This window comes from Brachyistius frenatus, unplaced genomic scaffold (assembly GCF_029030835.1).
Source record: "Brachyistius frenatus isolate BFR_SWC_R1_liver_20210118 unplaced genomic scaffold, ASM2903083v1 Contig_124, whole genome shotgun sequence".
In the NCBI taxonomy this organism is placed as follows: Eukaryota; Metazoa; Chordata; class Actinopteri; family Embiotocidae; genus Brachyistius; species Brachyistius frenatus.
In genome coordinates, this window is record NW_027210723.1 from 88,037 (window position 1) to 114,890 (window position 26,854).

At 40.2% G+C, this 26,854-nt stretch overlaps 2 protein-coding genes across 4 annotated transcripts; one reads left to right on the forward strand and one right to left on the reverse strand.

Moving 5' to 3' along the window:
- fbxo9 (F-box protein 9) lies at positions 1 to 6,596 on the forward strand. Its single transcript, XM_069714031.1, has 13 exons — positions 1 to 208; positions 1,278 to 1,349; positions 1,821 to 1,952; positions 2,074 to 2,131; positions 2,414 to 2,513; positions 2,792 to 2,922; positions 3,027 to 3,141; positions 3,355 to 3,473; positions 4,023 to 4,113; positions 4,217 to 4,312; positions 4,429 to 4,522; positions 5,929 to 6,083; positions 6,166 to 6,596. Exons 1-13 carry the CDS (start codon positions 206 to 208, stop codon positions 6,272 to 6,274), a joined length of 1,275 nt encoding a protein of 424 aa, XP_069570132.1. The 5' UTR covers positions 1 to 205; the 3' UTR covers positions 6,275 to 6,596.
- Positions 6,597 to 7,099: 503 nt separating this feature from the next.
- elovl5 (ELOVL fatty acid elongase 5) lies at positions 7,100 to 24,958 on the reverse strand. Of its 3 annotated transcripts, XR_011311603.1 has the most exons (9): positions 24,817 to 24,899; positions 20,625 to 20,689; positions 20,103 to 20,290; positions 16,680 to 16,757; positions 15,882 to 16,053; positions 15,234 to 15,358; positions 14,076 to 14,210; positions 12,609 to 12,793; positions 7,100 to 8,171 (listed from the first exon to the last, which is right to left on the reverse strand). XR_011311603.1 is itself a non-coding variant. In XM_069714033.1 (8 exons), exons 2-8 carry the CDS (start codon positions 20,680 to 20,682, stop codon positions 12,665 to 12,667), a joined length of 885 nt encoding a protein of 294 aa, XP_069570134.1. In that variant the 5' UTR covers positions 20,683 to 20,689; positions 24,817 to 24,958; the 3' UTR covers positions 8,182 to 12,664. The 3 variants fall into 3 exon arrangements, 2 of the variants coding, with proteins under 2 accessions (XP_069570134.1, XP_069570133.1); XM_069714033.1 differs by lacking the exon at positions 7,100 to 8,171 and having other exon boundaries at positions 8,182 to 12,793; positions 24,817 to 24,958; XM_069714032.1 differs by lacking the exons at positions 7,100 to 8,171; positions 20,625 to 20,689 and having other exon boundaries at positions 8,182 to 12,793; positions 24,817 to 24,878.
- Between the last annotated feature and the right edge of the window lie 1,896 nt (positions 24,959 to 26,854).

A 26,854-nucleotide genomic window follows, 5' to 3' on the forward strand; every position in this document is an offset into this window, starting at 1 on the left:
GCTCCCCCCCTGAGTTCCCGTGTCGCCGAGGCTCCGGGTCTATCAGCGAAATGGCTGCGTTCCTGCGAGCTCGCAAATTTGTTTGTTGTGTCGTCCGTTTCTCCGACCGTGAACTGTAAGCCGCGGCGCCGACCGCTTGTGGAGGGTAAAAAACAAACAAACAAACCCCAAAAAGAAAGGAGGCTCGCTTCGCCCGGAGGGTGTCATGGTGGGTCACTCTGCTTCTTACACATTTTCACAAGAGAAACGTGTTAGCCTGCCAGCTAGGTAGCCAGCGCAGCTAACGTCACCTGGCTTTTCCTGTAACGCGTCTCAGCAGGTGTTACCTCCTTCCTCCTCCTCCTCCTTCCTCCTTCCTCCTCCCGCCTCCTTTAACACGGCTTCAGACGTGACCTGTATTAAGTTCCCCTTATTTTAAATACAGCCATTGCACGAGAGCATAACCAAGACCATTACCTGGTCTCTTTTGCGTTACGTCGATGTCACGTGGAGGCTTGTTTATTGTTTGTGTGTGGATATTTGTGTTTTATTCCCCCACGAGAACAACAACAACAACAACAACAACGTGTTTTTGACAGCGGTGATGTCACCGTCTCGTTAAATCGGTAATAAAGGCATTTTATGTTTGTATTCGTCGCGTGCATACTACAGGATGTACGGGGAAGTGCAGTGACGAGCATTTTTATAAACTATAAAAACAACAACAACCAAACTGAAAAACAACAACAAGCATCACCAAACAGTGGAAAATACAGCAAAAATAAAATAATAATAATAATGTGTAAGGCCGATATTAAAGCCTAAATATACATACAAAATTAAAAGTTCCTTATACATTGTTCCAAAGAAAATGAATACTTCTAAACATTAGATTAAGATTTTCAGTAAATCTCCTTTAATTTAAATTCGCTGTCCTTGAAGCAGTCTGCGCTCTCAGGTGCGTTGAAGGGACAAATTTGGCTTTCTTCAACTGGGACGCAAGCAAATATTCATATACGAGAAAGCTGGAAGTTCAGCAGATATTTTGGCGATTATTTTTCATTTTTTATCCACGAAGAACGGCAAAACCAATTTATTATTAAAACATATATACGCTGATTTACTAACCATTTTGTCAAGTTAATTATTTCCGCACGCAGACGGTTTAAAAACTCCCAAAACCGGCCCGTGGTTTACAGAATAGCTGACGCTCGTTGCTCACCCTCATTATATCGTTGTTTTCACTTTGGGGAGAAATAACTAAACCAAGTCGTCCTTTTATCGCTTTTATTGCGCAGGCTGAAGAAGATGCTGATATCGGAGGTACGATTGAGGATGAAGATGAAAATTCAGATGACCCAAATCTCCAGGTGAGAAAACTCTTAGACTTCACTCACGACTCGTATTTTCTTTTCTAATTTAAAAAAACAACAACAACAAAAAAAACGATTGTCTGTTTTTATTGGCCCTTCCTCTATTTTGCAGTTTCATTCTTTAACTTTGTTCTGCTTATTTGTTTCTGTTGCTCCACTAAACCGTTAACGGGGTGCTTAATGTTAAATGTTTGTTCAACCTACTCTGTGTATATATACATATATATATATAAAACATCAATATTCCTCATTTTACCTGTAATGTAAAAGTGTTATATGGGCTGTAACAGTTGTTTAATAAACCCTGCTGTTATATTCACACCGAGTTCAACGAAGCTCCTTCCTTTTGTTTTTGTTTTGTTTTTTGGGGTGTGTGTGTGTGTGTGTGTGTGTGTGTGTGTGTGTGTGTGTGTGTGTGTGTGTGTGTGTGTGTGTGTGTGTGTGTGTGTGGGGGCTCTAACTTGTTAGCTGGAGCTCAATGCGTTCAGAGCTCAGTGGATGTCCGAACTCAGACCGATCTCCGGGGCGCGTGGACCGAGTGACCGACTGCTGCGAGCGAAAGGCGCGAAGAGGACGCAAGAAATTGCTCGGGAGGAAAAAGTAAGTCGTGAAACGGTTTTTTTGGCCGAGCGGCGTTTCCCGCACGCGTCGCGGGGCGGCCGTCGCTCAAATCGACGGCGCTGCTGATTGACGCCGAATGATGTGGGTCACCTTCCCTCAGGCCGCGGAGCTGTTTTTGAGAGCAGTTCAGGAGGAGCAGAATGGAGCCGTCTACGAGGGTACGTGTGCAGGATGCCATAAGTTACATTGTTCATTTTACACAGTATGAGCATGTGGGAAATGCTACTATATATATATATTTTTTTTTTATTTTTTATTTTTTAAACGCTGCGAGTTTTAAAAACACGTCGCTGATCGGCGCGGCGATCGAGCACGTTGAATTGTAATTCTGTAACTTTCTGGATGAGAAACCAAAACGAGGTGATTGCGGTGAAGGACTTGAATTGAATGTTCTCGGTGGAAGCGTGTAATCTGATCTTTTTTCTTTTTTTTCCTCGCAGCTATCAAGTTTTATCGCATGGCTATGCAGCTCGATCCCGACATCGAGTTCAAAATCAACTACAGCCGTCCGCCCGACGCAGATCGAGTTGGAGGAAACTAGTAAGCTGCTTTTTTTTATTTTTGAATACCGTCTTTTATGTTAACTTAAAAAAAAAAAAAACAGAACACCAGAGAAGCAGAAGTTCACCCGTTCATACCAAAGTTGAAGTCACACCCGAGTTTTGTGCGTAGAATCGCGAAACTGGATTAAAAACCTGCGTTGACCCGTAACGTTTTGAACGTCCCCTCTGATGTCTGACAGTTTTATAACATGGTACGCTGGCCGGCGTGAGAGAAACATACTTATTAAAAAAATAAAAATAAAAAAATGCCTGCAGCATTGAGGATCACGATGCTGATGGTGAGATTGAGGATCTTCTCGCCTACTTTGAGCAGGAGCTCACTCTGGAAAGCTCCTTTCCAAAGATCTGCACTCCTGAGCTCGAACTGACTCAAGTGCACATTTCGGGTAAAGATCCTCCCAATTTCATTGAATTTTGAAAACGTGTTTGAAGTCATCGCCGACGTGCCAGTTTTCCCGAATCCTTTGTTTCCCGCTTTGTTTGTCTGCAGCCCTGCCACGAGAGATCCTGATGTACATATTTCGCTGGGTTGTGTCAAGTGATCTGGACATGCGCGCCCTGGAGCAGCTGTCTTTGGTTTGCCGTGGGTTTTACATTTGTGCAAGGTCAGCACCGCTGTCATAACAAACCAGATGTGTAACAGCTTGTTTGTCAGCTGCTTGCTGTTTTCTCTCAAACTTGCTGTTTTGGGACCAGGGAATTAGGGACTTCAGGAATTAAAGTCCAGTTCTTTGTATGTGGCTTTCGGTAGACTTGGCTTTGATTTTTTTGTTGTTGTTTTTTTTTTTTTGATTATTGCACTTTTGATTTGTCTGCAGGGACCCTGAGATTTGGCGTTTAGCCTGTCTGAGAGTCTGGGGACGAAACTGCACCAAACTGGTACCCTTCAAATCCTGGAGGGAGATGTTCCTGCAAAGGCCCCGTGTCCGGTTTGATGGTAGCTAAATATTCTGCCACCTGACCCGAACTATTTATTTTGTTGCCCTAATTGTGTTTTACTACGCGTCAAGTACCAGTCTATCCAACATCGTTTGAAACAAAAAGACAGTGTAACTGTCAAAAATACTGTCGCGGCTCTTAACGGCTTGCCGCTGCAGAATCCGTTTTAATGGTTTATTTCAAACCGGGACGCCGCTGGGCTCATGCTTGGTTTCAGCACGCAAGAATTTCTACACCGAGTGAAATGTCTCTGTTGTGACCAGACTTCCCTGTGAATGTGTTAACCAGCGCAACCGCAGAACGTTGCACTGATTCCAGGGTTTTTACCATTTTCTTCAACATGTACAGTTGCAACAGTGCTCTATTTATTAAACGTCACGAATGCAAGCATAAAGATCATTCTTATTTAATTTAATATTTACAGTAAAAAAAACAACAACAAAAAAACACTGAACTGATCTTAATGTTGGTTCTAAAAGTTAAAAACTGGCCAGATATTATTATTATTATTATTATTATTATTATTATAATGATACTATTTCCACAGGTGTCTATATCAGCAAGACGTCATACATCCGTCAAGGAGAGGAATCACTGGATGGATTTTACAGGGCTTGGCACCATGTTGAGTACTACAGGTAAATGTTTGAGTTAAATATTTCATATTGTGTGTGTGTGTGTGTGTGTGTGTGTGTTGTGTGTAGTTGTACATGATGCCACAGCTCGGTGTTGTTGTCACAGGTACCTCCGGTTCTTCCCTGACGGCCACGTCATCATGCTGACCACCCCCGAGGACCCTCTGTGCGTTGTTCCTCGCTTGCGCACACGGAACACCAGGTACCACGTTCTCCGTTCTCCAAACTCACCGGAACGGACGTAACGACATCCAAAATAGCTCCGCGTGTTGACTTCCGGCACTCGTCGTGACTGTCGACCTGCATTTATTTTCCCAGAATGGATTCTGTTCTGCTCGGTCATTTCCGTCTGTCACAGGAGACGGACAATCAAACCAAAGTTTTTGCTGTCGTCTGCAAGAGAAAGGAGGAGGTGAGGAGGTGTTTGTTTGGCATTTGTGGGCGAGGTGTGTTGCGCGCTGATGAAACAAGTCTTTAACTTTTTGCCGTGATGCGGTGAATCTACAATATTAAATTATTCGTAGTTTTCATGTGTGTCACGTCTTCGTAAACACGCCCGCTGGAGGGCAAAACGAAGCTTTGTTCCACTGACTGCCAGCTGGTTTACCAGGTTTGTTAAGCCAAAACGCTGGATATGACACACACGCAAATACATGCATGCGTTAATACATTTCTCTGCTGGGATTAATAAAGTATCCATTCATCGTTACCTCACTCCCTCCCCTGGACCTTATCACGACCTCATTTAGAACTTATCACGACCTCATTTAGAACTTATGACCTCATGTAGAACTTATGACCTCATTTAGAACTTATGACCTCATTTAGAACTTATGACCTCATTTAGAACTTATCACGACCTCATGTAGAACTTATGACCTCATTTAGAACTTATCACGACCTCATTTAGAACTTATGACCTCATTTAGAACTTATCACGACCTCATGTAGAACTTATGACCTCATTTAGAACTTATGACCTCATTTAGAACTTATGACCTCATTTAGAACTTATCACGACCTCATTTAGAACTTATGACCTCATTTAGAACTTATGACCTCATGTAGAACTTATGACCTCATTTAGAACTTATGACCTCATTTAGAACTTATCACGACCTCATTTAGAACTTATGACCTCATTTAGAACTTATCACGACCTCATTTAGAACTTATGACCTCATTTAAAACTTATCACGACATCATTTAGAACTTATCACAACCTCATTTAAAACTTATGACCTCATTTAGAACTTATGACCTCATTTAGAACTTATCACGACATCATTTAGAACTTATCCACACTTAATTTAGACCTTATCTAGACCTCATCTGGACCTAATTCAGATCTTATCTTGATGATGGATGTCTGTCTATCTGTCTGTCTGTCTGTCCGTCCGTCCCTCCGTCCCTCCCTCTTAAGTACAAACAACTGTCTGTAGTTCTCGGTTTTAATCCTGGTCCCAGTGTAAGGAGAGGAGTTCTCCACAAGATATTCGTTAACATCGTCAAAGTGGAGGTCTGGCAGGGACTTTGTTGTTTTTAGAGCTTAAAACAACACGGCGGGTGTATGGGAGGTGATCCAAACAGTCGTGGCTTGAAACAGATGGAAAACTGACGGACCTGCAGTTCTGTCCAGGATCAGCTGCCATGTTTAAATAATGTTTTGCCCTCCAGCGTTCCGCTCTGGTCACGTGACTGAAAACTATGAATTGAGAATCACTCACCTGCACTGCAAATTCATATTTTTTTCATGAACATTTCAGGTCACCAGTCCGATTATTGGCTCAGTTTGTAAACTGCTCTATTTGTTGACAGAAAGCGGCCGAGTTTCAAAGGAATCGGTTCTGCAGGCGGAACCCAGCTCCGGAGGCTGAACACAGCTTCCACGTGGGACTGCATGTGTCCTCTGGGGGGCGTCAGAGTTTCAGTAAGCTGGTGTGGATCCACCACTCCTGCCACATAACTTACAAGTGAGATAACGGCCCCTGTAGTCTTTGAAAAGACAACGTGTTCCCTGTTTTGTTACAAAATTGACATCAATTGTGTTTTCAGGCTGACGGGGGAAACGATCGTCACGGCGTTTGACCTGGACAGGATGTACACACCTTTCTTTTTTGCACGTGTGAAGAGTTACACTGCTTTCTCCGAGCAGCCTCTCTAAGCTGCAGAGAGACCTGCACACGATCCCTCGCAGACCGCAGCCCAAGTTCGTTCACCGTTTTAACAACTCGCATACTCAGCCTGTTTCGTCTCTGCTGCAGACAGATTTTGGTGTCGCTATTCAAACCTTCATGTTTCCTACACGCGAGCATGTTACACCCTGATAGAATAGTACTTATTTTCTGATTTCAGAAGTCACAGTCATTTGCTCAGAGCTAAACTAATTACCGACCGTTTCCACCTGTTCCAAGCAAAGAATGTTAATCCTGTTTTTGTTTCATAGTGCACTTTCCTCCTCGAATAAACAGTGATGAGCAAAGTCATCAGCATCGGTGTGGCGATTTGTTTGTTTACTCACAGCTGTGGGACAAATGATAACTCGCTGTAAAATCGCAGAGAACCTATTACACAACCTGAGTTAAAAGACATTGCAGATTCACTTTGTCTTGCTGAGGACACACGGCTATAATCCACATATTACATTTTCTGGGAATCGAGCACAGACAGATCAAACAGGATTTGCAGTGGAAAAATAAATAAATATGAAAATTGTATTGGATTAGGCTAAAATCATTTGTGCCTTGTTGACTTCACTATAGCTGGTTTTTTTTCAAAATGACCTGAAACTGTAGTTGACGTAGTTGTTGCAAATCCTCTGTGAAACAGTAAATCCGTAAATAGTTTGTTTCTAAACAACTATAGCTGGATTTTGTGTAAGTTCATGGTGACAGAAACAACAGTATGGTCTTGAGAAACTGAAGTTGAATCAAATTTGAATTTCTCAACTTGAATAATTGCACTGAAAAACTGAATCTGAAGAGCATGATTTCAAATTGAATTGATTGGTCTGGATATTATTTTCAATAAACTTTAAACTGAACTTCAAGCAATACTTTGAAGATGTTACGTCTCACTAAACTCGGATGTTTAGGTAAAGTTTACACGATAAAATCAAAACTAACAATCTAAGCAATGTTTTGCTTTAAATGGCATTTATGAAACACGCACCCAGAAAAGAAAGACGTATTTAGATGATTTACCCAAGTATCACAAATATAAAAAAAAAATTGCGCTGCTGTTTTTACCTGTATAGTGTGACGCATCATTTTGGCCAAAAAAAAACAAATGAAAGGGAAAATGCATCACTGACTGTAGCGCTGTTCTCAGGGACGAACCTCGACCCCACACCCCGCCCTCTACAACTCCCTCAGGCCATGGCCTCTGAAAATCAGTGAGTAAGGCATTGTTTGAATTGTGGCTGGCCAGCAGATATGCCACAAAAGCTCACAAACATTTGCTCTGTCCTCCAAACGCGAGGTCTGTGGGACACTTGCACTGCAGTGCATCCAGCCTGCACCATACTAAAGACGAAGAGGAAGTCAGAGCAATATTACTTAAGTGGAAATGACTTGGGGGGGGGGGTGGAAGGTGGGTCGTTGTCTCAACATAGATCACTGGCTAGACATTTTGACTGGACAGAGAAAACACTGAAGTCCCTCAGTCAAAGCAGCTGTGTGGAGAGGAGCTGCTTTCTGGGAAAACATCTTTGGAAAAAAAAATCTGGCCCTGTGCCTTTAATATACAAAATTAAATTAACTAAAACTGTTCCACATCAGGGTCAATTAATTTAGCCAAGAGCAGACAGTTATGACTAAGAATGCCAAAAATGTCTGAGGCCTGATAAGCACAAAGCTCACAAAGAATTGGATGTCGGGACTCAGAAAACAGAAAATCAGCGTGCAGCTTTATAACTGAGAAAGATGTTCTGCGTCTAACTCATCACTGTGGTCTCGTGTCTGCTCTGGGAAGTCGGACACGTTTGCTTACAACATCCTCAATGATTTCAGCCTCAGTCCACGCAGAGTAAGCACTAAAAGATGGGCCAAGAAAGGGATCAACTGAAACACATAAAGGAGACAGAAAACATTTTTATTTAACCAATTCATGTCACATTCAGGGGAAGAAAGTTTGCTTTACCTTCTTCTTATAATATTATGTCAGTATTGTATCTGCCAATCTATCAAGAAAGGTTTTCCACCATCAACTGATGATGACTTTGTGGACTGACTTTCATGATTTACTATTTTCTTTAGCATTCATTATTAGGCTCGAATAAATGTCTGAATATCCCAAATGATTAAATTTGCAAAGCTTCTGCCGATTTCTAACTTTCCTCTTCACTGCAGGAGAACCTCTGATTTGTTTATTGCCTAAAACATATTGGAATAAAAACAATAATCTTGCATAGCTATTTAAATACTTAAGAATACTCAACATTTTCATTCTTCCATGTCTTACTAAAAAAAAACTAACTTTACATCACATATAGTGTTAATATTATAGTGTTAATATTATTTTGTCAAATATTTGTTGGTACTTGCATAGCTGCACATATATATACTATCTGCTACAGCCACTTTGGATTTGTCAATATCGGTAAAACAACGTTAACAATTTAAATATAAGACCCTAAACATGCATGCTAATATCCTCACCATGATAGTGATGACATGCTGATAATCAGCAGGTGTTCGCCATCTTAGTTTACCATGTTAGCGTGCTTACAACTGCTAATAAGCAACAAGCCAAAAGATAAACCATTTGCCGCTGGTCCGGCTAATAAATGTTTCCTCAAACCGTTAAATGGGAAATTCATAGAATCTAAATATTAAATAATCGTAAGAACAAATGTTCTGTTGCTTTGGTTAAGATAAACCATACATGTATTAGGACCACATAAAGAAAAAAAAGAGGAGGAGGATTTTTTTTTTGTTGAAATGTCGAGAATAAATTCACCGTAGATATTTTTCTGTTTTAAGCGACAGTATTTCTTGCATTTATAATTTTTAAGGAAGGAAAACAAGCCTGAAAACAAGTAGGTTTACAATCTCAGTTTGTTTTTAATGTGTTACAGTGAGTAAAGCATGAGTAACAACACATTAACCCAGATTTACCCCAGATTTCCGAAAATATATCTATTCATTGTAAATGCTTAGAAAACCTTCTGATCTTATTACACAGGCTACCTGTATACTTTCTTGGCTTAAGCAAGGGGTGTAATTTAATATTAATCCTGATCATGAATGTATAAACATGTTTCCTTCAGAGCTATTACATTGTACAAAGGAGGAACTGCAAAAAAACCCACTACTGAATAGATATGGTTTGTGTATATTTCGAATAATTAACACAAAGGGAACAAATAATTGAATCAATACAACCTTCTTTAAAAAAAAAAAAAAAGTTCAATTTCTGTAAAATGTTTAAAGAGTAGTCTTTGGGAAAAATACTTGTTTGCTTTCTGGCTGAAAATGATTGAGAAGGCCGTTCGCATTCTGGATGATAAATATAAAGCTCCAGCCAGCAGCTGGCTTAGCTTAGCATGAAGACTGGAAACAGTTGTAAACAGCCAGCCTGCCTCAGTCCAAACCAAAGACTATAGATTTGACTGTCAAAACAAATCCAGATGTAAAAAGGAGCTTTCGAGGGTTTTGTTAGGCAGATTTAATTCGCTTCGAGCAGCGCCAACATGTTTGTTTCTCCCTGTTTCCAGTCTTTATGCTAAGGTAAGCTCGCTGTCGGCTGGCCGTCGCTTCATATCCAACAGAGCTGGGTTCATCTTCTCTAAATCAGCAAGAGCACAACAAAACACACGTCCCGGCTACTCCTGGAAGACCAACAGCACTTTCGTCTTTATGTATGTGACATTTTTTTTTTTCGACAAAAGAAAAGTAAAGATTCAGGCACAGGATTTAAACAGGAAGTCTGACACATATTTGAAAAGGCCAAACATTAATAGCAGGATACAGAAAAGATGAAGAACCCTACGTTAGAAACAAATTGAACTGGTTCAGAAGGCACCCTATTGATGTAAAAACTGAAAAAAAGCTTTTGATCTATCGTATAATAATCGGTTGGGTTGTCCCAGTGGTCACGTTTGGAGATGTTTCATTTCCATTTTTTCTGAGCATTTCACAGGATCTTTCACGACAGCTGTGCAAAAACTACGTGTTGAAGAAGATCATCAAAAGTTCTATGAAACCTACGGTAAGATTGCTTTTCGACTGCTGTTTCCAAGGTCATTAGTGAGCTTTCATTCTCAACTATAGCCTGTAGCGAAGGTTATCTGAATATAACCTATTTGACTATTTAGCAGTATACTTACAGTATGATTATATTCACCTAAATTATTGCATATAAGCAGTTGTTCTGCAGACCTAAAGGGTATCACCTGATGTAGTTAAATTACTTAATACATTTGAGGTCTTAAAGCTACAGTAGATATAGCCTAACGGTATGAAAGGAGAAGAAAAACATTTTTGTAACAAACTGACTTTAAATTGTGCTCATAACACCCAACAAGTGTCCTTTCACACGGTGTCTGTTTTAAATATAAATCCCAGCATATCCACTGTTCCAAGCTTTGGTTAGTACGACAAAGTATTGGGGCCACAGGGATGTGTCCTAACATTTTTTTTTGTTCTTGATAAAAAAAAAAAAAAAGGGGGAAGTGTCAAGAATAAAGTCAAAATGTTGAGAATATAGTTGAACTACTATTTAGAGAAAATAGTTTAAATATTGAAAATACAGTTGAAATGTCCAGAATATAGTTCAACTACTATTTTGAAAAAAAAAAAAAAAGTCAAAATGTTGAGAATAAAAGTTGAAATATCAAAAATAAAGTTGAACTAACAACATCGGGAATAAAGTTTAAAATTTGAGAATATAGTTGGACTATTTCAGCAATAAAGTCAAAATGTTGAGAAAAAAGTTAAATTACTATTTGGAGAAAAAAGTCAAAATGTGAAGACTGAAGTCAAACTGACGAGAATAAAGTATAACTACTAATTCGGGAATAAAGTCTAAATGTTGAGAATAAAGTTGAACTGCTTTTTCAAGAATAAAGTTGAACTGGATTGCTGGATTGGTCTAGAATAGACTATAGCTAGTTTAAATAGACCAATCAGACAGCAGGACAGAATAGACCAATCAGAAAGCAGGATAAAATAGACCAATCAGAATGCTAGTTTAAACAGACCAATCAGAAAGCAGGTTAGAATAGACCAATGAGACTGTTAGTTTACAAAGACCAATCAGACATCAGGACAGAATAGACCAATCAGGCTACAATAAAATAAAAAATAAGTATGTTTAATAGAAACAACCTCTTTTTACAGCTTTCTTGCTGTACGTAAAACTGCAGTGTGTCTGTATCCAGATGTAAAACCTGAGCTGCAGAAGGAGCAGATCAATACATTAGGAGAGATAACTACAGGTGATAACTTCTCTGAAGGTCTTAGAATAAAACAAACACTTTACACCTACGAGGATAAAGTAGTGTCATCACAGAGGAGGTTCTCTGCTGTTGCAGCCGGAGAACAACTGCAGCCGCCTCGCTCCTGCAAGGTTTTAATATCATGTGACATTGTGTCGTTTTGCAGCTCTGACTAAAGTTGGACAACATTTCTAACCGTCATGCAATGTTGCAAGTCCAGCATGCGCTGGCAGCGCTACATTAAGTCGAATACACCCAGTGTCCGACTTGACGGCAGCTTTTTTAAACTCCTGCCCTGCAGCGACCGGCAGCTCTCGACAACCATCAAGTCAGACGAAGTCAGGAGCACTTGATGTCGACCGCACCCGAAATGTCGAGAAAAAAACCTGAAATTGAAATCTTCCTCTTGTAATTTTTTCCTCTCTCAAAATGTGGCCCTAATACTCTGTCGTAGGTTATGCTTTGGTTAGATGGCTAAATATTCCAACCTGGAAACCCCGCTATGCAAATATTATCTGCAAAATGCAATTTCTGTTGTTGCAACCTGTCAATAAAAATACATTGCAGTATTGCAGAGAGCAGAATTTAGGATTATGCCACCGGCACAGGCAGGAGTCAGACGAAGCAAGACACAAGATGCGTACTCTAGTTACATTAAGGACCATACTAAGCACTCTGTTGTAATTGTCTGTTAGGCTGAAGTCATAAAGTGTGATAAAACCTTCAGCGGGGCTACTGACTCCCTGGAAGCTTTCGTCTTTGGACCGCGTTTGTGTAAAGCATCACTGAAATGAATCTAAACTTGTGTTTGTTCGCTGGTAGCAAGACAAAAGATTTTCACTCTGGAGTGAATTACCACTAGAGGGTGGGGAAGGCAATATTGTACTGTTTGAACCATACTGCAATGCTTTCCTCTTATAACTGTATGCATTTAAAATTTCAATACCGTGAGTCGTAATGTGTGCAAACATGTGGAAAGCTAGTCTCTGGATATATGTGGCTATGGCTTATTTCATGTGAAGTGAGTGCTAGACTATTCTAGGTAAGAAGATTCATATACCTCCTAGCAGCATTAGCTAACACGCTACGTTGAAGCGGGTGACGGTTTCTCAAATGTCAATCCACCCTCAGTTTCTTGGACGCGGTGCGCTCTGCAGATGGCGTCCCGTTTGCATGTCCATTCGTTGACACGGGGCAGCCATTCTGGTGCTCCTTCCTGAGAGAGCCGCTGTGCTTTTTGTAAGTCTGGTGTGAGACAAAGAGAGGCGGACAGAACATGTTACTACTTATGTACAAATTTAGCAACACGTCATAACATTTAACATTTCTATTTATAATGTAACGTGGCATAAGGTAATTCAGAAGCAGTGTAACACAGTTTGTCCACCAGAGAGCACTGAAGTGTTTTTTTTTTTCCACGTGTAAAATGTCCTGCTGGTTACATAACTTGATCACAGCTCCCTAAACACAAATATTGAAGGGTTTTGAATAAAAAAAAAAATTCTGTTACTCAGTAATGAAAAACATACTATAAAGTATGTTTTTTACGGTTCAGCATGTTCTTTTGATCTACATATAAACACAAATATACAGTTTTATTCAATATAATCTCTTTATTTCCTCAAAAAACCTTCTGAAAATAAAAATAAAAAACATCAATGTAATAGTGCATTATTCAATAGCTTCCCACAATCTTTTAACCCTAAGCCCATTTTGTTTCTGACTGAAAATATGCATTTTTGAAAAAGGGTCACAATTCTAAAATGATTATTAAAAAAAAAAAAAAAAAAACTGTCATTTTCTGAAACAGCTGGCGATTGTTCAGCATATTTAAAGAAATATAAATGGTGCATTTGTTGGGGAGTGCGCTCAGCCGCAGACTGATGCACAGGCGCTGCTTTATTGAGTACAGGTATTTACAGCAGTAGAACAGTGTGTGGGACTGATCGTGTTCATTTGAATGAGGGAGCATGTCACCCAGTACAACAGTGTGGCTCACTGATGCCTTTTAAATAGTTTCTGGACAACACTGGAGAGCTATTTACTTTGCTAGGAAGCTGGATTCACGAGGCCACACAAAAATCGATATTGTCAGGCTTCAAGTTACGCAATTGTGACGGTAGTTCGAATCAATCTGCGTCTTATGAGCATGATGGCGTCAAAAAGCAACTGTTTGTTTGAAAACAACTACGATTTGATTGATTGAAATTAGCCAGTAATATGTTGTGATAGACAGATGGTTCATCCAATCACCTGCCAGGTTTTTTTTTTTATAGAAGTGCCTGCCAGTTTTCCAAACATTTCCAAGGACTACTTCTCAGATGGTTCTGTGTAACAAAGCATGTGGCTTATCGGGTTGGAGCTCTACGACAGACGAATAATATATAACTGGCTTTGTCTACAAAGGCAATACTTATTAGTCGAATCAATTCGATGTTGGTTTTGGTCTTTTAATAAGATTTGTTGACATTAAGAAAATATCATCTGACTTGTCCTTTAAACAAATTAAAATGGAAAAACAACTGACCTGAATGTAGAAGTTTGAGAAAAGGATAATGAGCGGGAACATGTAGCTAATTTGGAAGTAGAGCCATCCCATGGGGAAGCCACACGGCCATAAGACTGCACATATTGTCTGGGACATGGTTAAAAAGAACTGGATCTGTGGAGGAAAGAGGACACACATGCAGACACACAACAGAGTGAGAAGGTGACACAGAGGCGATAGAAAAGGTAAGACTGACCCAGAGACCAACATATGTACAATGGATGGGAAAATATCTGCACAGCTTTAGAGAGATTGCTGCAGAAAATAGTTGTGCGACTTCAGATCTACAATATAAAGTGAACATACAGTCTGGTTATGGTTCTCTGGTGCTATAAATATGTCCAGCTGTTATTATTTAAACCTGCAGTGCTTCTATGACAGATGAGTTTCCAACACAACACAGTTCAGGAATACAGTAACTCAAACAGTAGCACAAACATCACTGTACACACACACACACACACACACACACACACACACACACACACACACACACACACACACACACACACACACACACACACACACACACAAACGCTGCATGTGATCAGTGTTGCAACTATTGAATGTGTCACAGCCAGAATCATAACAACCGAATCACAGCCACGGCTGCAACAACATTCACGATGAATGCTAAGCCATCCCAAGTCTGCAGTCATAATCACAGCTACAGGGTGCGAGAGAGCCGATGAACCAACTCCTCTAGTTCTCTTTCTAAATGCAAATGTGGCTACGCAGTCACAGCTGAGGGTGCACTGACTCTCGCTGTAGTCACAACCAGCAGCAGCACTTATACAGCCATTTAACCTGAGGGGTCCCAAAGCATTGTCTCGCCCAGGGACACTTCAGCATGTGGACAGGAGGAGGTACACATACAACTCTAACACCATAACACTGGAACATAATACAGCTCAGCCATTCACCGTGGGTCACAGGAAATGTGAACGTCATGCAAACATGATGATGATGAAGTACTCCTCCAAAAAACAAATAATCTGCTTCTAAAACATGATAAATTGTTCACGTTTACTTGTGATGGAGTATTTTTCACTCTGACGTTGCTATTTTTACGTATGTAAACAACCTGAATGCTTCTTCCACCACAAGATGAACCTAAACTAAAGCATATGAACCCACCAGCTGTAACTGCGTGATGTACTTCTTCCACCAAAGGTAAGGCCGGATGGCTGGAACGGCTGAGAGGCCATAGTAAGAATACATCATGACGTGGACGAAGCTGTTTAAGGTGGCACCAAAATACGCTGATGAGACACAGAGGAGAGAGACACACAGGAAGTTACTCATCCACAGCCCGTAAAGGTCAAGTGACTGGCATTCAGCAGTGCAATGATTACAGAGGGGATCAAAACCTTTTCATTAGTCTGGAGATATTACTACCGATTTCATGTAAAATCAATAGAAGCCACTGACCTAATTAATAAAACATAGTTATGGATCATTGTATTTAAATTGAAAGCAAAAAGCACCTTAATGATTCCAAGGAGACTCTAGTAGTCTTGGAGTATAATAAAACTGATAACTTCCTACTGCTGTTCTGTTTTATAACACAATAGAAAAACTCTAAAAGTTTGTTACACATTGTAACAGAGTTCGGGCGTCACTTTGTGTCCTTTCCGAGTTTGTGGGAAAAACAATCTGTTTTCAGGTCTAATGGGTTCAACATTAGAGCACCTGAATTATTTAACTCACTGTGAGCCCAAACAGTAAATGCGGTTACTGGAACGATTTGAGTCACTGGAGGGTGAAGTTGTGTAAAACACTCACAGTGGCCGCAGGGTACCCAGTTCATGACAAACCACCAGATATTCAGCATGCTGGCATGGTGGTAGATGTGAAGAAACGTGATCTGGTGATTGTTCTTTCGTAGTATGAAGAAAAAGGTGTCCATGAACTCGATGAGCTTGGAGAAGTAGTACCACCACAAGACGTTTATGATCTGAGAGGAGACAGCGAAACAAAAAGGGTCAAAGATGTAAATAAAACAAAAGAAAACACTGTTGTATATTCCTCAAGAGAATAATGCACGATATAGAGATATAATGTTAGGCAGCAAAATTAGAACAAAACAGTGGAAAAGTTGCAGAGACACTATTTATCATTACAGGGAGATAAGACGTCTGTCCCGAAGGTCCTTGTAAGTCCAGGAGTAATCGTAAAGCAGTTGAACTATTTGTAGCAGTGACACATTGATAAAACTTTATATTTAATCGCTGTGGAACTGCAGAGCCATACACATTTCACTGTGAGCTTTGTTTTCACCTCCACTGCAGAGCTCAGTAGGGACACTAAGGAGAGTCATCGTGATGACGTGACTCATTAAATTAACAGTAACTTATCTGTACGGATTTATAGGTATATAAAATACAGCAGGCGATCTGAAAATATACTCATATTTTCCTCATGGAAATGCTTCACAGTAATGGTACAGTACATTACACTGTAATGTTTATAATGACAAGAAACAGAATGAGAAATCATCTACTTTGTTGTGAAACGATGTTACGGATGTGAATTGCTCAGCAATAAACAATAAAAAGGTTTTAGATTGTGAGTCCGACTGACCTTGTTATCCGCTTCCTGTGCACTGTGAGTGTTCTGGCAGTAAAAGTTGTAGCCGCCATACCACACAGCGGTAACAAGCTGCAGACAAAACCATTAAGATGAATGATGAATGGATATTTTAGCAAATCCCTAAACACAAAGGCTAAACATACACGGAGAGACTGCAGTACACAGACTCAGTTCAACAGTGAAATTGATTGGATGTTAAGTGGGACTTTCTTTTTCCTCCAAGTAAGAAACACATGAACAAACAAATGCAGATAGCAAGTAAAGATAAACTGATTTTGGTCCCATATCTGTGTGCTGGGTTGCCATGACCGATCTTTAGCCGCTGACACATGGCTTTTAACGTATAATCTGAATTTAAGATAACCTTACTTTGTTTGTACTAACCACCAAACTGCGCTGGTCTGCACAGTGACTGTGTGCTCTTTACACTTTTGTATACTGTATATACATATTGAAGCAGTACTGCAGTAGCTTATTATTGCACTTCCCTAAAGTTAGGGAATTTATGGAGACAGATTATAAAATCGATATTCTGCCTTTTGGTCCCTTTGTCATATTTTTGTACTGGATTCCTGTGTGTCAAAGAATTTATTTAAGATGCTGATGTAGGTCGAATAATTTTAGAGCAAAATACATTTTGAATTATGCTACGTATATCCAAATGTTACGTAAAATCCAGATCTCTAAGATTGCCTGTAACAGATCTGCTTATTGCCCACAAGAGTCAAAAACAAACATGGAGAGGCAGCCTTTCATGTCTGTGCAATACATGGAGATTTTGCACTGCCCTACCCTTTTGTTTTTTGTGAACCTTCTTTTAGTTTCCCATTAAAGACCTCTTTACAGAATAAATAATCAAATGCATGTAGATGGCGCCGCCATCTACATGCATTTGATTATTTATTCTGCTTTCATTAAAGCTGATTCACCGAATCAAAAATAGATCCTCCATCTTCATCTGCTTCACTATCTGACCTCAGAGCCAAGAAAGTGGCATCACTTGAAAACACCAGCAGAATGAAGTTTAGTTTTTTTAAACATCAAGTATTTCATCATGCATGCGCGCAGAGATGAACCTTTATCTAACTGTATATACCGCCTCGATTCTTTTCATCACACTTACAGATGCATTTTACCCAGCATGCATGGACAAAAAAACTCATTTATCCCAAATACTGTGCGATCAGTCGCTGTGGCCTGGAAAGTTGACAAAGAACAAAACTGCCTTCACATCAGGTGGCATTGACTTTGGACTGACAACCCAATGGCCGGAGCATTATCAGACGACAGGGTTTAATGTATCAAACATTGAACAGTCCACTGGGGCCTTATGCAATGCAGAAAGCCAGACAAGAAGCCTGTCCTGCCAGCTGGGTGAGGAGGAAAGTCTAGATAATTCAGATTGCATAGACACACTGTCTGGTTTTGACATCCTAGTGTTCACCATACACAAAACATCTATCGCTGCAGTCTGGGCACTAGTGCAACAATTTAATCAGCAGATGAAGCTCCGACTCTGCCGTCTTTCCAAATAATGCATTTTCACGTTTGTTTACATCAGGGCGTCTATCTATTTCAGTTGCATTGTCAGCTGTTTATAAAGCAGTTTTCCAGCAAACAATAGCGGGCTGTGCTGTTGTCTGCGATGGCATATGAGGGATTTGATGGCTGAAACAATGAGCCTGTCAGCGGCCATCTGCGTCTCTCTCACTCCCTGACAGCGTCGTCTCTCAGCAGCTTTCAGCGAGAGACGTCAGCCGTCACAGGACCGTGTCTAATCACAGTCGAGTGTTAAAAAAAAAAAAAAAAAAAAAAAAAAAAAAATTCTTCAACGGTTTCTTGCCGAGTTACACAGACTGATACCACTGTTACAAATGAAGCTACAGTTATGTTGGCTTATCTTAGCATAGTCAGCTTAGCAGGAAAAAAAAAAACACCTAATAAAGTTTAAAGTTCTCATTTTTACATTGAAATAAACAGTCATGTTAGTTGATGAACTAGATGTGCTGATAGATGAATATATCTGTGCATTTTATATTTTATATTTATATTTTATATTTTTACTGCTATTTTATTGCTTTTCTATTATTCTATTATTATCTTATTGCTTCCTGTATGCTGCTGTAGCGGAAAAAAAAAAGATCCCCTCGGGGATTAATAAAGTAACTACCCAACCTAACCTAACCTAAGCTGGCCGTTTCCCTGTGTTTGTAGCCATTGTGCTAGGCTAAGCTAACACTGATGACTTTAGATAATCATTTAAAGGAACAGCTTGACAAATATTAACTGGGAAATATGCTTCACTGGTTTCTTGCTGAGAGATACAAGATGAAATGGAAACCACGCCAAAAATACTGGGTAAATATGTAGCTACAGCAGGCTTATTATTATTATCATTATTATTATTATTATTATTATTATTATTATTATTATTATCTTATTTCGGCATAAGTGTGAACAGGGGAAGACTGACTGTCCTGAGGTGACTTCATCCAAAGACTTAGTCAACTAGTCGCTTTTTGTAATATAAAACTGCTTTAACTTCAATCCTCAGGTCCAAAAAAAATAAGCAGCAAAGAAAACGTCTGGCATGTAAAAACCTGTGAAACAAAGGACATTTACATTTGACATTTTTATTTGGATGAACCGTGTGTTAATAGCTTTGTTTCTTTTCGGTGAAAGCCACGCCAGCAGACTCCAGTTTTAATGCTGAGCTACGCTACCCGACCGCTGGTTTGAAGGTGGTACAAATCTTCTTATCTAACTCTGGCGAGACGACGGCGAAAAAGCAAATTGCCCCAGTGAAGCAGTTTTCTGCAGAACACCAGGGTTTGAAAATGCAGCTGTCCCGCGTTCATTTCCGACCTGGTGACCCTGTTTCCCCTCACCACCACCACCTCCTCCACCACCACCTCCTCCTCCAACTGAGCGGCGCGCTGCTGGCGGCCCGCTCTGAGAGGTGAGGGGATTAACTTCACTCGTTCCGAGCACGTCTGTCGGTACCTTAACCCGAGGGCAGTGCGGCCCACCTTGCTCTGGTTGTCCTCTCTGAGGCTTTTTTTTTTTTCTACAATATTTTTGTGCTATTAAATCGAGCTTAATCTATCGTCCGGAGGAACGCGCGTGCACGTCTGCATTTGTAGAATGGCGACGTTCGATTTTCTGAAGCCCGAATCGAGAGCCAAGAGTCGGTGCAGAAGTCTGGTGTTTTCTCACACCATTTGAATTCCAATATGCTGAAAATGTATCGTGGAATGTTTGCACAATGACACCAAATAATAGACATTTGGCATATCTACTTATACCCACACACTAAAGTATGCGGCTCTTTTTTTCTTTTCTAATCTGCCTGCAGTGTGACTTTGCACGTTGGCCTATTTTAACACGTCGCTCCGCGCTGAGCACTCTGCTTACCTCATAGAACATGTAGAAGGACAAGAGCGTCAGGCCCAGATTGTAGAGCACCAGGAGGCCTCTGCAGGAGTATGGCGGCCGGTTTTTCATGTACTTGGGCCCCATCCACACGATCAGGAGGTACACGACTGTGAGTGCAAAGGTTGGTGGGAAGTTGTCGAGCAGCAGCCATCCTCTCACCCGCTGATCTGAAATATGGATGTAAAGAGATGGAGAGGTTAGCAGATAAGGCGGCCTTGAGTGGCGACAGCAAAGGAAGTAGACAAGTGAAAAGCGGCAGCGGCGGCAGTGCACGCTGAGGATTGCTGCTCGACACCTACAGGGTTCGTTAAAGAGCTGAAAGAGAATCCTCCAGGCAGTGCGCAGCATGTAACGAACAACTTTGATCAAAGGTTTCAGGTAACGTTGATCTCCACTGCTACCTTCACTTTTCCGTCAACTCTGCTGAGATTTTGCAGCAATTGCAGGATCTGCAACTTTCTGAGAATCAAACAGGAGCAATGCATTTTAATACCATCTTACCTCTGAGACCCATCCATGACTCTAAGTATGTGTTCAGTTTGTGATTGAAGGTCTCCATTTGCCACCTAAAAACAGAAGGCAGAAGGAAAACTAAGTTACACCCATGACGTGTTATCTCCTCTGTGATATTGAAAATGATTATCAATGCATAAAATTCATTCACGATTACACCATCAGTTGAATAACGGTTTTTTTTTTGGCCTGAGCTGAAGGTATTATGTATGAAGTATGAACATATTAAGCTGACAACATTAGCATTTATTTGGACTCATGTCTCTGGTGACCTAATGAATATAAATTTGACTATCCTTAAAGCTCTGTTTTGGTCTCCTCCTCAAACATCTGAGGATAGCGTTTGGCTTTTTAGCTTTAACTTTTGTCTGTTGGTCATCTGGAACAAACCGCCTGGTTACAGCATTAATGAGTGACTGAAGTTTCAGGGAGTAAAATCAAAATCATTCCACAGACCAGAGTCAGGTGATAACTATCTGCAGGTACATATAAATCAGAGCTGCCAGTTTTTGTGTCTTTAGCCTACGACTGATTCTAGTCAGTTATTAGTTTGATTACTGTCAACAAATTTCGAGTGAATCTGTCTGCCCCGTTTTTACATCTGTTCTTGCTCCAGTCTGTCCGTCCCCTCGCTCTCTCGGATGTGCCAAGAATGGATCTGTCACATCCCTCTTGTTTCCATCAACAGATGCGGGCAGGTGTATACAGAGGATAACTCTGTTCAGTTAATACTGGTGTGTGCTGACCTTCAGATTGGAGAATGTGAAAACGTGTGGGTTTATTAGCCCTAATGTGCTCACTAATGTAGAATAATAATCACCCAGTCATGTTGATCCCTTAGACATTTGTCGGATGATGTGTCCAGTACTGATTCAAACTGCTGCCTGTTAAACTGTCAGGGAAAAGTCAAAAACTATGTGTCCTGCTCCATTTTTTTTTTTGCTAGTGGTAAAAAAAATAAATATATATATATATATCTTTTTATATAAGCAGCATATGTAATGCACAATATAATATTAGGTTCAACTGCTAATTGTTCAGATGAGCTCAGTGACATAGAGCAGACCTTTTACAGGAATGTCTCACAGCTAAGTTATGATTACCAGGTTCTGTTCCCAGGCCTGCTTATCCATTCCCTGCTGGAGTTCCTACAATCTGCTGGAAGTATTTGAACTGAAATATAAGCTTGGACAAATAAGTCACACAGTCATCTTTTTACTATACAGAACATTTTCAAAAGCATTTCAGATCTTATTTTGCATTTTAAAGCTCATTCTGAAATGAACAGTCCAAAATATCAGGTGAAAAAAATAAATAAATTCAAGCTGTGAAAAGATTTGTGTCCCTGCTGACGAATTCCTGCAGCTGATTTTCTCACTCTTAACCTGATAACTCTCAGGAACACAAACTTTATTCATTATCAGCCCAGGGGTAAAATAAAGTAATTGTACAACCCACTGAACATCCCACTCGTATACAATTGCACAAGTTTTGACCCACCCCCCCCCCAACCCAAAAAAAAAAAAAATACCCATGACGATGCATTCAAAACTTAAATAAAATCAACTTTAACTGAGCCAAAAAAAAAAAATTTTTTTAAATGTACAAAACATTTAGAAATATGTCCATACCCCCTCCCCAACACCCTAGTGAACACTGTGAATGTACAAAACCAGTCCTGCAGGCTTTTGTATTTTTTGCAGGACCCTGCTGTATCACCTCAGGATTTGCAAAAAAATAAATAAATAAAGCCACAGAGATGTGTCTGCGTTCGTTATTTCCACTGACGTGTTTCCCAGCAGTATATATCCAATTCAGTTGAATTACGCCACAGACTGCTGCACCACCGGAGCATCTCTACACCTGCGTCTACAGCTGGCAACATATCAGGAGACGACACATGACACATGCATGGCCTCTATTATTATCTTCTTAGTCAGACTGATAAAGATATTATGGCTCTTATACTGTATGAGGGCGTGAACCTCTGTACATTCCTGAACAAAATGTTCTGAATTGTACTGCAGAAAGGTTACGGCCTTGCGGCTCCAGTCGAGTTTGTGTATTTTGAAGTTGAAAATAAAACACAGGTAGAATCACCTTGAACTTTACAGGTAGAAATGTGAGCAGATCTATCAAATTTAACTAAAACGTATAAATCTGATCTCCTTGTACAGTCACATGATATTGAAATATGAAGAAGAGAACAGAGGGGGTGCATCAGTGACTTTGTTTACATATATTTGATACACTTCTTTTAGTCCATGTAAGAAAGTATTCACTATAATCCTGTAAATAGAAGCTACAGATTTATAGAAATAAAAGTTAAACTCTCTATGCTGAGCTGCTGCAGAGGCAACAGACATCATTTTACTGACAGTTGCATTCGTCCATAACAATCACTTATCTGCGGGAACGAAATATGGCTTGTTCTGATCAACGGCAGTTCAGTAATATCCTTGCTCTGATTATCAGAGATGCATTAGGCTGCACCAAAACACGATAATCTGCAAGGCTTTAATCGGAGTGTGGTGAGCCACGACAGGAGAGCATGTTAGCAGCCAGTCAGCGAGTCTTTGCTGCAGCCATCCAAAATACAAACAATCTAAACAATCTGCGAAGGGCCCGGATCTTCTCAATTCACTCATGTATCATTTGAACTTCGGTCAAAACTGCACTGTTGTTTCATCACTGCAGCTGATAATGATCCACTCAGACAGTTGCATTTAAGAGTCAGGGTTGGTCAGCATAACGACATGCAGCATCGTGTGTGTTTGTCTGTTGTCGGAGATTTTGCAACACTGTCTATACTCGAGTCCCCTGAACATCTCTCTGTGAGAACAGTGAGTCCTGTCATCAGTTTATCAGCTACAGTGAAGATTTTCCTAACTTCATGACATCAAGCTTTGTATTTGGACACGGAGTTTGATGCACATTTCCCACCTATAGACATACAATAATATTAAAAGCAGGGCCTGGTAATATTGTGTACTTGCTTAATAGGGGTGAAAGAAAATATCAACACGCTTGAGTATTGTTATCCTATGTTTTGTGATACTGAATAGATTCTCAAAAATAATGTATTGATTTTTTTTGTACATGTATGTAACACTATCTGTTTCCATTTTATTTATGTTCATTTGTTTCCCTAAAGAGACCTGCAAGCGCTTCTATTTTATTTCTTTTACTGACATGGGCAGCTACGATAGTGCTACAATGTTGGATGTTCCAGGAACGGTGATGAATATAAATGTCGATCCCACTGTTTTGATTGCATTTTAAAAAGTAAACGTATTTGTACTCAGGACTTTTTGCAAGTGTTAAAGTGTTCTCACTGTTTTACTAATATTAGATTGAAAGATTGCTGTTGCCGTGCTTACAGTACCACAATATATTGAATCATAATCCCTGAATCATGATACACATCTTATTGCCAGATTCTCGCATAGTATGACAATGCATTTCACTGGAATTGAAGTGTTTGGAGCTAGATCGGAGCAACACACAGCAGGTTACGCAGTACAGGGATTAAGAGACATAGACAAGAATAAATAAATCTGTGGCTCTCCAGATGTTTCCGAAAAGCATCATTTTGTTTCAGAGAAGCCCGTCAGTCCCGAGCACTGCACTAAAACATGCAAAAGTTTTCAGCATCCTCAGTTTTGACTGCTATCAGTTGTAAACTGAGTACAAGTACGAGCAGGCTTGCAGCTCTCGGCTGTCTTTTTCAGAGCAACATGATGTCCATGTGAATATCATGCAGTTTCGAGTACGCATGACAAATTCAGGGGAATTTGCGTATTTGCGCCACAGCAGCTCCGTGTCATGGCCACACGTGTGATCTAAACTGCTCTTTATACTGCTTTTGTACTGTACGCTGTAAAACAGCAGCCCAGTGTCCGGCTCAACGAAAGGATCATTACGTCATGAACCAACGAATCATCTGATTTCATGACGGGAACTTCCGAAGAGGAATTAATTAAAACAGCAAACTTATCGCATCCCCGTCGATCGCAGCCAGGCTACACGAACAGTAGAGGTCACCGCTTCATCAGCAGCATCACCCAAACTCAGCGTTGACATACCGGAGACGCCATGCGCGCAGTAACGTTTAAAAAAAAAAAAAAAAAAAAAAAATTTTTTTTTTAAATAATAATAATAATAGCGCATAAAAGCTTACCATAAAGTCGCCCAGCCGAGCGGACGCGTCAGACAAGAGGAAGAAATGTGGAGGAGATGCAGCCGCGGACTGCCTACCTTCAGAGGCGGGGTGAGAAAACGCCTGTGTAGGCTAACCTTGGCTGCCTGGCCGGTCTGAGCACAATGTGCAGCCTTGTCGCTCAGTGGAAAATAGTGGGAGGAACACACAGACGAGCCCGCTGCCCTGCAGGAGGGTTATAGCCAGGAGGTGACCCGGTGTGTTGCAACGACTCACACAGTCAAACAGACGACATCAGGGCTCTCTGTGTCCTCTTTTAATTGCAGTTCAATAGGAATATGGTTCCCAACACGAGGCAGGCATGTGATGACTGTGTGAATGAAGGAGATCGGGGTCATTTAGAATGTATTAACTTTTTACATTTTCACTTTAATTGTTGCTATACAAATTTTTAGTCGAAAACTTAGATTTATTGTACTTATGATTTATTTGGCAGAGTATGATTTTGCAGGAAAAGGTCACTTAACTTTATTCATTCTGTTGTAAGGACTTTACTTTAAATGCCTTGAAGTAGCTTGTGTTGTGATTTAGTACTATATAAATAAATACATGTTTATGAGTCTGAATTGACAACGTAACTGATTGTAGTTGTCATATAACCACTTTCTATTGAGGCATGAATCATCTATAAATCAATGTATATATTTATGGATAATACAGTATTTATTCATCCTTTGTAGATTATACAGTTGTAAACAATTAAAACAAGTTTTGGGTTGCCGGATTGCGGGAAAGTCCTCCTCTGACATGACACTATTAACTGCTTATTAACATTTACAACAGACCTATTGTGATATATAACCATTTATTAACAGTAAATATCTGAAATGATGAAAGTGGAAGAGCTGTTTATTGTCAGTTCTTTGAACAAAGGTGGTCTTTTTTATGCGATATGATGGCTGTTATTCTATTTTGTAATAATGTGATTTTAAGTATTGCTAAACCTAACCTAACCTAACCTAACCTAACCTAACCTAACCTAACCTAACCTAACCTAACCTGAGGTTTTGTAGTCTCAAGTCAGGTTTGATGTTAAAAATGAAAGTATAATATAATTATGATATATGATTTCTAATGAGCCATGTAGATTGATTCATTGTGCCCAGAGGATGAACCTGTCAAAATTTCAATTTGTTCAATTCTTTTATGACTCCCTAACTGTCTCAAAGACCTAATCCACTCTCATGTTCTCATTTTTGTGATTTAAACCTGTTATCTATTTTTGGCGACTTGGGGGCAACAGAAACAATCTGTAAACACAACCACGACATATTAAGGCTGATACAGCAAACATGTTACCGAGCAGTAACATTCATTGGAGTCACGTTAATGACCATCCAATGACTGTAACCAATATGCACTTGACCTTTTTCTCTGTTTTTGGTCTCCACAGACTCCTGAAGGAAACACATGACTCTTCAGCAGCTGATTGCTCCAATACATTCACCAACTTCTTGCTAACGTTATCTAGTTGCCACTGGTGCTGAGCAGGTAGCATCAATTTACCAGAGCTTTATCTTTGTAAACAGCTGCTGATAAAAAAAAAAACTATGTAATCAGTGCAGTGATGAAACCGAACGGCAAGCAACCGTGACGTCACCCACTGGTTTGTGAAATCAAGTTTGGATTTTGGCCGTGGCCATCTGTCTTTCTCCGAGCCAGCGGTGACCACATTTGATCGAGCTGAGGAGGAGCAAGCAGTGGATCAAACTCAAGCTCTGAGGGCACTACATCCTCACACCTATAGTGGAAACCTGACTGCACCGCAGGCCTGTCAATCAAACAGACATGCCCTCAAACATACCGCTTATCTAATTAATGATGGGATTATTTTCAGATGGACCCCAGAAAACCAATAAGAAGGAGTGACTTTAGTGAATGACACCATACTGACACGTGGAGAAAAAAGAATTAACTTTGTATTTCATAAGAGAAGTTGAATGGGAGCCAATGGAGCCGGAGCCTTTTTGGAGCCAAGCCCTGGTGGCCCTATGTGGTA